Source organism: Triticum dicoccoides, chromosome 7B (genome assembly GCF_002162155.2).
Source record: "Triticum dicoccoides isolate Atlit2015 ecotype Zavitan chromosome 7B, WEW_v2.0, whole genome shotgun sequence".
Lineage (NCBI taxonomy): Eukaryota > Viridiplantae > Streptophyta > Magnoliopsida > Poales > Poaceae > Triticum > Triticum dicoccoides.
The window spans coordinates 34630631-34642220 of NC_041393.1; the positions used below are offsets into that span (position 1 = coordinate 34630631).

The 11590-nt window shown below is 52.2% G+C and overlaps 1 protein-coding gene, 2 long non-coding RNA genes and 1 pseudogene across 8 annotated transcripts in view; 2 read left to right on the forward strand and 2 right to left on the reverse strand.

The window, feature by feature from the left end:
• The first annotated feature begins 212 nt into the window (after positions 1 to 212).
• Positions 213 to 1687, forward strand: LOC119337024 (protein ALP1-like). The gene has a single exon (XM_037609127.1). It carries the CDS (start codon positions 368 to 370, stop codon positions 1538 to 1540), a length of 1173 nt encoding a protein of 390 aa, XP_037465024.1. The 5' UTR covers positions 213 to 367; the 3' UTR covers positions 1541 to 1687.
• A 137-nt stretch (positions 1688 to 1824) lies between these two features.
• Positions 1825 to 4895, reverse strand: LOC119337022 (annotated as a pseudogene).
• Positions 4896 to 6396: 1501 nt separating this feature from the next.
• The window catches only part of LOC119337026, a 7305-nt gene continuing 2111 nt past the window's right edge, over positions 6397 to 11590 (reverse strand). The window contains exons 3-7 of one of the 6 annotated variants that reach the window (XR_005162988.1): positions 10860 to 10975; positions 10122 to 10341; positions 8294 to 8365; positions 7562 to 7657; positions 6398 to 7464 (exon numbers count right to left, since the gene is read on the reverse strand). This is a non-coding gene — a long non-coding RNA (uncharacterized LOC119337026). Of the gene's footprint in view, positions 7465 to 7561; positions 8366 to 10121; positions 10342 to 10859; positions 10976 to 11590 lie in introns of all 6 variants that reach the window. The other 5 variants (XR_005162989.1, XR_005162987.1, XR_005162986.1 and 2 more) reach the window with 5 other exon arrangements.
• LOC119337027 overlaps positions 7455 to 11590 on the forward strand; it is a 5050-nt gene continuing 914 nt past the window's right edge. The window contains exon 1 of the long non-coding RNA XR_005162990.1: positions 7455 to 7546. This is a non-coding gene — a long non-coding RNA (uncharacterized LOC119337027). The remainder of the gene's footprint in view (positions 7547 to 11590) is intronic.

The window sequence follows — 11590 nt, forward strand, 5'->3', positions numbered from 1 at the left end:
CTCTATTAGACATAGGATAGGATTAGAGCACACGCTCGCGTCGATCGACACGAGCCCGCCTGCCCGCCTGCCTAGTGGACTTTTGACAAATCCATCCTCTTGTCGCGATTGGTTCCCTGCTGGAGCCCTGTAGCAACCTTTCCAGCCCTCCAAGTGGTGAGGTGAGAGGACGGGGGAGACCGGACCGGAGGGCCACCCTGGCTAGGAGCCTAGCCTAGGGGCGTGCACGGAAACGTCCGGACGGCGCCATCGCCGTGTCGCGTCACCGCGATCGCACCCCCTCCATACAAAATCCCTCCGCTCACCCATCGACAGCGCAACCACCACCACCGCCCCGCCCCGCCATCGCCATGCGCCCCCGCCGCCCATGACGCCGCCCCCGTCGTCCCAGCCCCTCCTCCTGCTCACCCACCAGCTCCTCTCCGCCGTCTCCGTCCTCGTCCTCGACCTCCCCGGCCCCGACCCCGACCCCGCCCGCAAGCGCAGGCGGAGCGACAGCGACGGCGACGGCGACGGCGCTGAGGCCGGCCCCGCGACCCCCGTCGTCGTCGCCGTCCCGCCTCCTCCCCTGCCTCCGCCCCCGCCTTCGCCGCCGCTGCCGCTGCCGCCGACGAGCCCGGACCACTACCCGCTGGCCTTCCGCGTGTCCGCGCCCACCTTCCACTACCTCTCGGGCCTGCTCGACCCGCTCCTCTCCCACCCCTCGCTCCCGTGCCCGACCCTCCTCGCGCTCGCCCTCGCGCGCCTCGCCTCCGGCCTCCCCTACCCGGCGCTCGCCGCGCTCTTCCGCGTCCCGCCCTCCGCCCCGCGGGCCGCGTCACGACGCCTCCGCCGCGTCCTCCTCGCCAACTTCCGCTTCTGGCTCGCCTTCCCCTCCAATTCGGCCTCCTCCTCCTCATCCTCCCCGCTCCCCTCCTGCCGCGGCGCGCTCGCCTGCGCGCGCTTCGCCGGCCCGGGCGGGCCCCTTGCCGCGCAGCTCGTCGCCGGCGCCTCCTCCCGCATCCTCTCCCTCGCCGCCGGCTTCCGCGGCGACCGCGCCGACCTCGAGGTGCTCAGGCTCTCGTCCCTGCACCAGGAGCTGGAGCAGGGGAAGCTGCTCGACCCCGCGCAGTACCTGGTTGCGGATGGAAACGGGTACCCGCTCCTCCGCTGGCTCATGGTGCCCTTCGAGGGGGCGGTGGCGCCGGGCTCCCCGGAGGCCCACTTCAACGCCGCGCACAGGGCAATGTGCCGCCCGGCGAGGCGCGCCGTCCGGAGCCTGATGGGGTGGGGCGCCATCGCGCGGCTCCACGAGGAGGAGAGCCCTCGCGCCGCCGTGACGTGCATTGGGACGTGCGCGATGCTCCACAATGTGCTGCTGGCGAGGGAGGATTACTCTGCATTGGCACCGGAGGAGGGGGATGAACCAGAGAATGATTTGGGGGCAATGCAGAGCCGGAGAGATCATGCCGCAGAGGAAGGGTTCAAGGTTGATAAGCGGGCAGTAGCGCTGCGGAGCGCATTGGCAGCAACGATGAGTGATTGGCGGACGCCGGTCTAGCACTGGTGATTGTTTAACAGGTCCTGTCATTGTTCATTCTTTTGGATCATATATAGTTTGTATAGTGGTGAGTATTCTGTTTACATTGGGTTCATTAATCTGTTGGCTGCTCAATAAATCAAGTAATAAACTGGCTAGATTAATTGATCCAACCTACTATTCATGTTAGATTCGATATATTTCTGTTTGCTATCGATTTAGCTCCTAAGGATTAATGATTTCTTCTTCAAAACTGCTGGAAGTAGATAGATGTGTTATATAGACCTAAACTTCCAAACAGATAGACAAATGAAATACTCCTACATAGTAGTTAGGTATTGATACAAATCCGTAGAGTTGCTACACATGGCAGGGATAAGGGCAACTTTTCTGTGTAACATCACAGAATATTATTCTTACACACGTCAGCTAGATGTAGCAGTAGTAAATACAGTATTGAACATTATTCCACAAGTGAAAGCAGAGTTTCGACCACATGGCTCATGCTCGGTCTTCTGCTCCTCTCTTCTTCCACACATGATACTGCTATCTTAAGCATCATGAGTGCTTCTGAATGGTTGAATTCTCCATCCAGTCTATAGTCGACGAACTCCAGAATCCATGACTGATCTTCGCCTGCAAGTTTCTCTTTAAGAATTTCAGTAGAACATCTAACAGCCATTTCCACTTCCTCCTTACCCTCAACCATCCAACTGGAAACCCGGACCCCCTTCACTGACTCAAGAAGCACTACTCCATAGCTGTAAACATCGGCTTTGCCAGTGATTGGAAGATTCAGAGCCCATTCTGGTGCAATGTAGCCTCTAGTCCCGTGCACTCTTGACAACATCTGTGCGCTTGATCCTCGTTGCAGTAGCTTCACCAGTCCAAAATCTGCAATCTTGGGCTCAAAGTCTTTGTCTAACAATATGTTCTCTGGCTTGACATCACAATGCACGATCCATTCAAGACACTCATGGTGGAGATAGGCCAGTCCTTTTGCCACCCCAACTGCAATATTGTACCTTTGGCCCCATTGGAGCACAGGAGATAGGCTCTGGTAATCAAACAGAACTGTGGCTAAAGAACCATTCTCAATGAACTCAGAAACCAAGAGCTTGCATGTCTTCTCGACACAAAACCCCCAAATTCTGACCAGATTCATATGATAAATTCTGCCTATGACACTTAACTCAGACCTGAACTCCTGCTCTCCTTGGATCACATCATTTAGCTTCTTCACCGCGACCTTCCTTTCATCATCGAGGACTCCCTTATAAACTGCTCCTGATGCACCACTTCCTAGCTCTTTTTGGAAGTAATCGGTTGCCTTCTGTAACTCCTTGTAGCTAAATATGCGGAACTGGCTTGATATTATCATGTAACCTTCATCTGTGATCTCTGGTCTTCTCTCCCATTTATAAACAATCCAACAAGCAGCGATGATTAAAGTTACTTCGATGAAAAGCAGCGTCAACGCAGAAGAAAGGAAGTAGCCAAACTTGAACTTGGAAGAGCCATCCTGGAACATCTGTGATGAAGTGTCTGCCTCTTTTTCATGAACTCTGCATGTGTGGGCTAGTGAAGAAATCAATTCTGGCGAAGACAGCAACCTCCTGGGAACTTTCAGATAAATGTCGTTGGGAGGATATGCAAAGCTCTGGCCGTTAAAAAGGTAGACCTTTGTATAACACGCGCCTTCTCCCTGACGGTAAGCAAAAGCTTTGCAATCAGCATTGTCCAGCACATACGTCTGCACTGCAGAATTGACACCTGCTGCACATAGTTCGAATCATATCCATAGAAGTCAGTTTCGGCGAGCTTTTTGAATGAGAAATCCTGGGTGGCCGTGCTGTTTGCCTTGTGTCTTCTCCTGTTGTCCCAGTTGGCTGTCTTGTTTACATTGGGCGTGCGCCCTTTGCTCCAGTCGCTTGTATCAACCACCTCGAAACCTTCAAGGCAAGAGCACTCGAGCTTCGGTCGGTATTTGCAGATGCTGTTTTTGCCACACAGCCCATGTATATCGCAGACTCGGCGGAATGCCATCCAAGAGACCGACCAATCGCTGCTTGTCGCGTCTAGGCTATACAGCCTTAGGTTGCCATCATAATCCAGAGTCAACCTCCTCATAACCTGATCACCAAGATCGGAAGCATCAAATGTAAACTTGTCACTCGCGACAAACTTGCCTGTCTGTTCAAGAACAGCATACCGGCTGCTGTTATAAGTAGTCCTTCCATTTACCCACGGTTGGTTGAAAGGGGCAGGCCAATATATGCTACTGATGTCAGGGCCATTGTAGATGAGTCTTAGCTCATTGTCGCTGTCAAAGTATAATGTATAGAAACCTGAATAGAGCAAGCCCCTGGCAGATGCAGATACCAGCTTTATGTTCCGAGTCATCGGCTGCGATGGCAGAAGCGTGTCGGTCTGTGAGTCGAAGCTTGTCCAGAGGCTCCGACCGTCTGGATCCACGATGATAAGGCTGCCGCTGTCGAGAAGCTCTGCACGGCTGGCACGAGTCGCGGTCGTGCTGGTGCTCCAGGCGGCCGTGCCATCGTAGTCAAGCAGGGCCATGCTCCCGTCCTTTCGGAAGGTGAGCCTGGACCCTCTGCCGTTCACCGGTTCGTCGCGGTTGGCTGTCCACGCGATGGTCTTCGCCGACGAGCCGTGGAACCAGATGGAGAAGACGAAGGCGTTGGTGGCCACCTTGTAGAAGCCGCAGGCGAAGAGGCCGTTGGGCGACGCAAGGATGGTGGTGGTGTTGGTAGTGGTGTCGTCCTCGATGAACACCGATGAACCTCTCTCGAGGTAGCTGGTGCCATGAGTATGATGATCCTTGGCGAGAGCAACGGGGATCAGCAAGAGGAGTGAGATGGATGTGCTGAAAATGTAGGCAGCTCTGGTGGCCACCATGGCAACCATCTTGGTTCTGCTTGCTTCTCATGCAACCAGTGCTACAGCCATGTGTCCATGTATATATCACACACATGTGAGGCCCGCAGGGCCCGGGTTCACATGGCTTCCATGAATCCATTGCAAGTCGCTGTAGCATCTACTCTTCCTGCTATAAGGTTACGAGTTATGAGAGGGACTGGACTTCAAACCGTGTAACCGTCCAAGACGGGTATCCGGAATGGTTAGAGCATCTACAACCGGACCTCATATCCGTCCCAAACGCTCGGGCGGGCTTCCCGGTCAGGGTTCAGAAGAGAAAATACCATCAGACCAACATTTGGGCGGGCGCAACCAATCGCCAGACATGGACACGGCGGAGCCAGATGGGTTCAGTTTTAGATTGGGTTTCACGTGCATGCAATAATATGGATTTGATGATGCACAAATAAGAGCAACTCCAACGGGGCGATCTATTTCGTCCGCCGCCGTTTGTTTGGGTTGGCGCGGATAAAAGTGGAGGCCCAACGCGCCGACCCAAACCCAAAAGCGTCCGCTCCGTGTCCGCGCCGACGCATTTGCGGCCCAAATTTGCGCCCCAAATGCGTCGGCGCGGACGCGGAACGGACGCCACGCGCGCCTTCTCGACGTCCGTCGCGGCCCCGCCTGTTGGTCGCCCAACCACCCGGCCCCCTCGCCGGTCAGCTTAATTTATGACCCCGGGCCCATGCGTCAGCGACGGCGGTCATCCTTTTTTAAGCCGACCATGTGGCGGGGCCGTCCTCATCCACTTCCCGTCCCCATCTAGCCACGCTCCTCCCTCGTCGCCGGCAACCAAACCCTAGCCACCCCAGCCACCCCAGCCGTCCAAATGGAGCTCTTCTCCGGCAGCGGCAGCAAGTCGAAGGGCAAGGCCCCCGTCGTCCCCTTCCCTGCGGAGTTCACCCCGCCTCCGCCTGCGCCGGCTCGCCGGCAGAGGCAGCGGGTGAACGTGCCCATGCACCAGGCAGAGTGGCACTGGCGCCACCGCGTGCCATTGCCCTATCCCGACGTGACGCTGCCGCACGACTGGCATCTGGATCCGGAAAGGACCCAGTGCCGGCGGCGCCGCGGTCGGCTAGGACGCATGCGGAGGAGGTGCGTCGCTGGCGGGCGCTCCTGACGCCGGAGCAGCGCCGCGACGAGGCGTACGCCTTCGACTCGCCCCTGCGGCTGTCTACCGGGAGAGCGAGAAGGACGAGCGGCGCTGGGCGGAGGCGGCAGAAGAGGAAGAGGCTCGGTACGAGGCGGCCATGGCCCTCTCCGCGGCCGGCGACTGCGTGGTGCCGCCGGTGGCGCCGCCATCCCCTCCCCGACGCCTCATCAAGGCCCACCCGGAGCCGCAGCTGGAGCCGGAGCCGGGCTCCATCGCGAGCTTCTCCTGGACGGGAGTGGTGCGCGAGTGGGTGCCCGCGCCGCCGGTTTGGATGGAGGCGACCCCGACGCAGGAGGCGGCCTACCTCGAGCACTGGCGCCAGCGACGGCTGGCCGATGAGCGGCGTCAAGGCGAGTACGAGGAGATGCTCGAGCGCGACCTCGAGGAGGAGGCGCGCCAGGCGGCGGCTGCACCGGCGGCGGCACAGCCCCCCGCGCCGGCACTACCCCGCCAGAATAGCTACCCCTTGACTACGTCGCTGCCGCATGGGCCACGGCGTTTCCTTGGGCCGACCCTCCGCCGACGCTCATTGACCTCACCGACCCCGAGGACGACGACGACGACGACGCCTAGGGTGCGCTGGGTAGCGCGCCGCCTCGTAGTTAGGTTTTTTTTAAATGCTAATGTGGACGCGTGGACTCTCGCCGGCCTTCCTGGCCGGCTTTAATGTATAATTAAGTTATTTTCAGTTGAAATATGCGTGCACAGTTTTTTTTTGTCGACGCCGTTAAAATGGGTCGGGCGCGCGTTGGACGCATACGCCGACCCAAACACGGAAGCGGACGTCCGTGTCCGCGTGGCCGACCCAAACGGACAAAAAGCAGACGAAATCGCCGTCCGTTTGGATCGGCCCGTTGGAGTTGCTCTGAGGTATCCGATTGTGAAAATGATTTTTAGTGTGTTGTGACCCGCGGACGATTAGGGGTGGAATTTCCAAGTTGTGGTTCTAGCTGCTCTTATACCATGTAAATTTTCTTGTTTCGTCTTCTCTGCGTCAAGATCATGTCGTCTTCTACCGCTGGGTACATTGCTGTAGCGTAGGCTACAGGTTAGACACATTGACTTGACCGGTTGACTGGTAAGTACTGTACTGTGGTCCAGTCCGTGTAGCACGGCAATGCTGACCGCCGCTAGCTTCAGTTGCTCTGAAATGTCGCTCGGAGCAATAGCCGACAAGGACGCGCGACTTCAAGTTGGTCGACACTGACGGATGCTTCTTCACCCTGTCCAAGACGGAAAGTTAGTACTCCCTCCCTCTTGCAGAGGCAGAGAGGGCACGCAGCTTGGTTAGAGCAGGCGGTCACGATTTTATTATCTGACGATATCAGCAGCAACTCTGAACGTTGCGTTGCTCAGGCTTGTCCCAATCCCCACCCCATAGTAATTTGGACGTGACTAGGGAGCACCTGTTGGCTGGTTAGTAATCTAGAGCACACACCCAAAAAAGAAATTGAAAAACCCTAAACAGCTGGCGGGACAGAAAAGGAAAAGAACCAGTCCCCACACGCCCCAACCCTTGAGCCTGCGCTAGAGAGGCGCATCAAGCCGCAGCTCGCACGCTTTCCTCCAGCCCCCCAATCACGTGCTTGATCAACCTCTCTCTGTCCTCACCCTACCCCAGTGGCGGAGCTTGGGCTGATTTTATGGAGGGGCAAATGGGCTGGAGGGGCAAGAAATATGAGTTTAGGCTGATTTTAACTGGGCATATGGACTGAATACTAGGGGATATATGCTAGTTTTCTCATGGGCTGGGGGGGCAATGGCCCAGGTTGCTCTCCACTAAGCTCCGCCACTGCCCTACCCTACGCCCATCTTCTCCCCATGCAAACTGCGTATCCTTTCCTCCCCCACAAATCTGCAATGGTTTGGCACGTTGGAGGTTAAAAACTGAAAAAAGGAATCTACCAATCTTCAGACAAAGGAAGAAGAGATAGGAGGTGTGATTTTCTCACCTTGTTTATACAAATCTGATTGCACCTTCTTCGTCCCAGTGCTCTCCCTCATTTTTCCCAGATCTGTGAGAATCTAGTATCGTTTTTGTATGGCACCTGTTACCAAAAAAAGGGCAAAACCAAAAAGTGAGCAATTATAATGGATTTTGTAAGCAAATCATGTCTGACAGCAAGCAACTCTTGGCAGGACATGAGCACGACATCTGTTTTTTGATTCATTTTTTGCAAATACTGGCTATTGTGTTTTTAGGTTGCTTTTGGAGTAGAAAAAAGTGTCAAAAAACAAAATAAAACAAAAAGGCCAGCAACTTCTAGGCTTTGCTTTGAGCAAAAAAGGTGTTAAGAGCAAACAACTCTTGTTTGGTTATGCGTGCTACAACTAAAAAGATGTAAAAAAAGCGTGGCAACTATTGGGGCACTTTTAAGCAAATAAAAAAGGGTGGGAAAGGGGTAAGCAACTCATGCATCTCTTCTTAATTTAGTTTACTTTGTACAACGACTGTGGTATTTTTTTTTTAAAGCAGCAACATCTAGGTTGGCTGTTTTTAAGCAACTCCAGTTCTGCCAGTAACCAACTTATGCGTGCACGCTGGTAGTGGGCAACTGATTTCCTGCCAATTACTGAAAAGAAACTGTAAGAAAGTTTAGTGCAATCAGTAATCACACACAAATTGATTTCTCTCTAGCTAGATAGTAAGCAACTAATCTCCGGGGGAAGGGTATGAAGATTACTTGGAGAGTAGCTGATGAAGGTTCCTTACTTGGGTATTCCTTGGATAGCTTGAGATTTTTTTTAGGTGAGTCCTACAAAAAATGAAAGAAAAACACAAAGTTGTACGCAATTGTTTGTGTAGCAAAGAAAGCTACGGTGGTCCTGCATGTGGCTTGCTTGACAACTGTATGTGACTTGCTAGAAAACCGTGGGGGGCTTGCTAGAGTTTTATGTGTGACTTGTCTGTTGTTTAGATGAAAAAATGTCAGTTATCTGTTCCACATGCATAAATCGCTTGCCGCCCCAATCCCCCTTTGTAGCCCCCCCCCCCCACACACACACACACTAAAATGTGTGCCGAAGATGTCACTTACTCGACTTTTCTCTAGTTTTTATATATTTGATTGACTTCAGTTTCTTTAAGTTGCTTAATTTGTGAGTACCAATTGCCTAGTCTACCTATGTGGAGGTGCCTAACCTTGATGAGTGTATGTTTTCTATACTATCAGTATAGTGGAAAAACTGGTATTTGACTTCAATTGTATTAAATTGCTTGATCTGTGTGTATCAATTGCCTTATCTAGATGTGTGGAGTTGCCTAACCCCTAATATCAGCAAAAGATGGAACCCCCATTTTAGCAAATAGTTTATCATTGAGTATATAAAAGGGCAGCCCGGTGCATGTAGCTCCCGCTTGCGCAGGGTCGGGGAAGGGTCCGACCACTTTGGGTCTATAGTACGCAGCCTTTCCCTACATTTCTGTAAGAGGCTGTTTCCAGGACTTGAACCCGTGACCTCATGGTCACAAGGCAGCAGCTTTACCACTGCGCCAAGGCACCCCTTCATCATTGAGTATATAAATGGAAAAAAAATTGGCAAGTTTTGCACCATTTTGAGGCAATTGCAAATCAATGTTTAGGCAAGTTGAAAAATGGAAGAACACAGAAAAGGCCATACTCCATGGTAGGACACAGATCTGGCAAAAAACTATTTTCGCAAAATAGGAACTAGACCCGCTCACATCTAGCAACCATTAATGCTTGTTATTTGTTTTCTTCCTATGCTTGTTCAACACTTTTGAATTATTGTATGGTTTTTACATCATTGTTTTCCTTTCTGTAGTGCACACTAGTTTTACTGTCATCGCTGGGAAAAAAATGTAGGCAAGTACTGAGGTTTTTAGGCACGTATCGACTTCCGAGATGAGGATCAACTAAAACCCCTATAGCACCAGTCTATCATCTGAGTATATAATGAAAATGAGGTGGAAAGTGTGCATCATTTTGAGGCAACTACAAGGCAATGGTTAGGCAAGTTTAAAACATCCTTGGGAACTCGCACTAAGCATCTGTAGCAACTTCTATCTCATATGCTGGGCAAGTTTTGGCACTTTTCGGAGGCGCGCTCTAATTGTGTCCTTTACCTAGTAGTTCCTCAAGTTACAAAAAACGCGTATGTGGCAACTCATGCCCCTCTGCGGGGGCAACTTCCACCTCGAGCCCTCCCAAAAATTGTCTGATGTTGAAAAATATTTTGGTGCAAACTACCCCCAAGGAAATGCTATCGCCATCAAAAACCATCCTCCTCTTGCCATGTATGTAGACCTCTGCAGATCCGCATCCTATCTCCTACCCAGCCTACCACTCCGTTCCCCAATCCAACGTCCGCCTCCCAGCATGCCCCCTTCAAAAACCACCTTGCTCCACCCCCACCCCCCGCGCGCATGTGGTGAATCAGACACTCAGAGCGCCCTGCCCCCCAATGGAGTTGCCTGCGCAGAGGGGCACCGAGACCAGCAACACAGCGAGACCAAAAAAAGAGCATGAATCTGAGGTTTACGACATGTACCTCTGGATTTGAACAATGCCCCCTCCCTCCGTCCTCTGCACTCTCCCCTTGGAAATGAGAAGCTCTACCGCTGCTTGTGGCTATCGCACCATGCCTCCCTCCTTTGCGCATAGCCGCTCCAGCAACTCAGTTGGAACATCGAATTTGGGCGGCGCTCGATTTTGGCAAACAAGGCAACAACAGGCAACGCCGGCCCCTGCTTCTCTCCTGGAATTTTGAACTACATGCGACAATACAGGAAATGGAGAGGGGCGCTTGAGTTAGTTGTGGGACCCCTACCGCTGTCTCCACTTTGACTGTTCCCAATAATTTTGTGACGTGCGCGGAAAAAATGGTTTGTTCCAACCAGAGGCCACCTGACCGCATGTGCGGCGAGCGATTTGATTGGACTACACTTGCTGGTGTCTGCCCGAAGCTATCAAAAAGTGTTGAGTATAGTACTTGCTTGACATTTGAAGCGACTTGCCTGTCTTGCATGTGTGATTTGCATGACACAGAACCCCCTATCCCTTCCCCCCTAGATATGTGCCTAACATTTGTACGTGACCTAACATTTGTGTTTAAGTTGCTTGTTTTGTGTGTCCATTGCCTGGTCTAGTAGTGTGGACTTGCTTAACCCTTGATTTTCACTCAAGTGATTATGGGTGGGTTGTGTTTGTGAACTTCGATACATGTGTGTGAGGTGGCTGAAAAAAAACCACGGGGATGTTTAAACCGGAGGGGGAGGGGAGAGATTACCCGCAACTTGCCCTCTATTTGTTGGTCTTGAATGGCAGGGAATGAATCATGGTCAAGAGCAGTCACATGTTGTTCATGCCAATTGCGTTTTTTGCTCCTCCCGGCCATCTTTCCCACTAAAAAACAGAAAAAAAACATAACCATAAATGCATATTCAGGTGGCTTGTATGAAACTTCCAAGACACTAACTAAAAAGAACTGGCAAATTCTGAACCATATGATGAAATGTGAAGGAAAATAGCACATGAGCAAAGTTCACGTGTTAACTGAAGCAACTAGCTACAAAGTGTTGGGCAAGTTTTGGCAAAAACTCAAAGCCACCTAAGTAACAAAACCATTAAAAGCAAATTCTCAACAATGTCAGGCAACTAAGTAACAAACATTAGGCAAGTTTAGGATTGTTCATTATCTGAAGTATTTCACCTGGACACAGAAAGGCTCAACCTTCACTCGAGATCCAAAACAGCTACGCATTGTTCGGCCCCCTAATTAATCCCAAATGCTAAGTTCAAAATCTCGATTAGTGTGTTCGAGTTTTTGTACTCTAATTAAGCAAGTTTGGGAGCACTGGCTAGTAAACAAAAATTATGAGCAAAATTAGTGTTAACGCGCATGTCTACATCAGGAAAACTACCTATAGAACCATTGGGCAAGTCAGAAAGCAAAATTGAGGAAACTCGTATCCTTTGCCCCTGGCAACTTCCAACATCCCACCCTCCCAAACTCGCACC

Coding starts and splice junctions, on each gene's coding strand:
- LOC119337024 (XM_037609127.1), top strand. CDS start 368: ATGACGCCGCCCCCGTCGTCCCAGCCCCTCCTCCTGCTCACCCACCAG.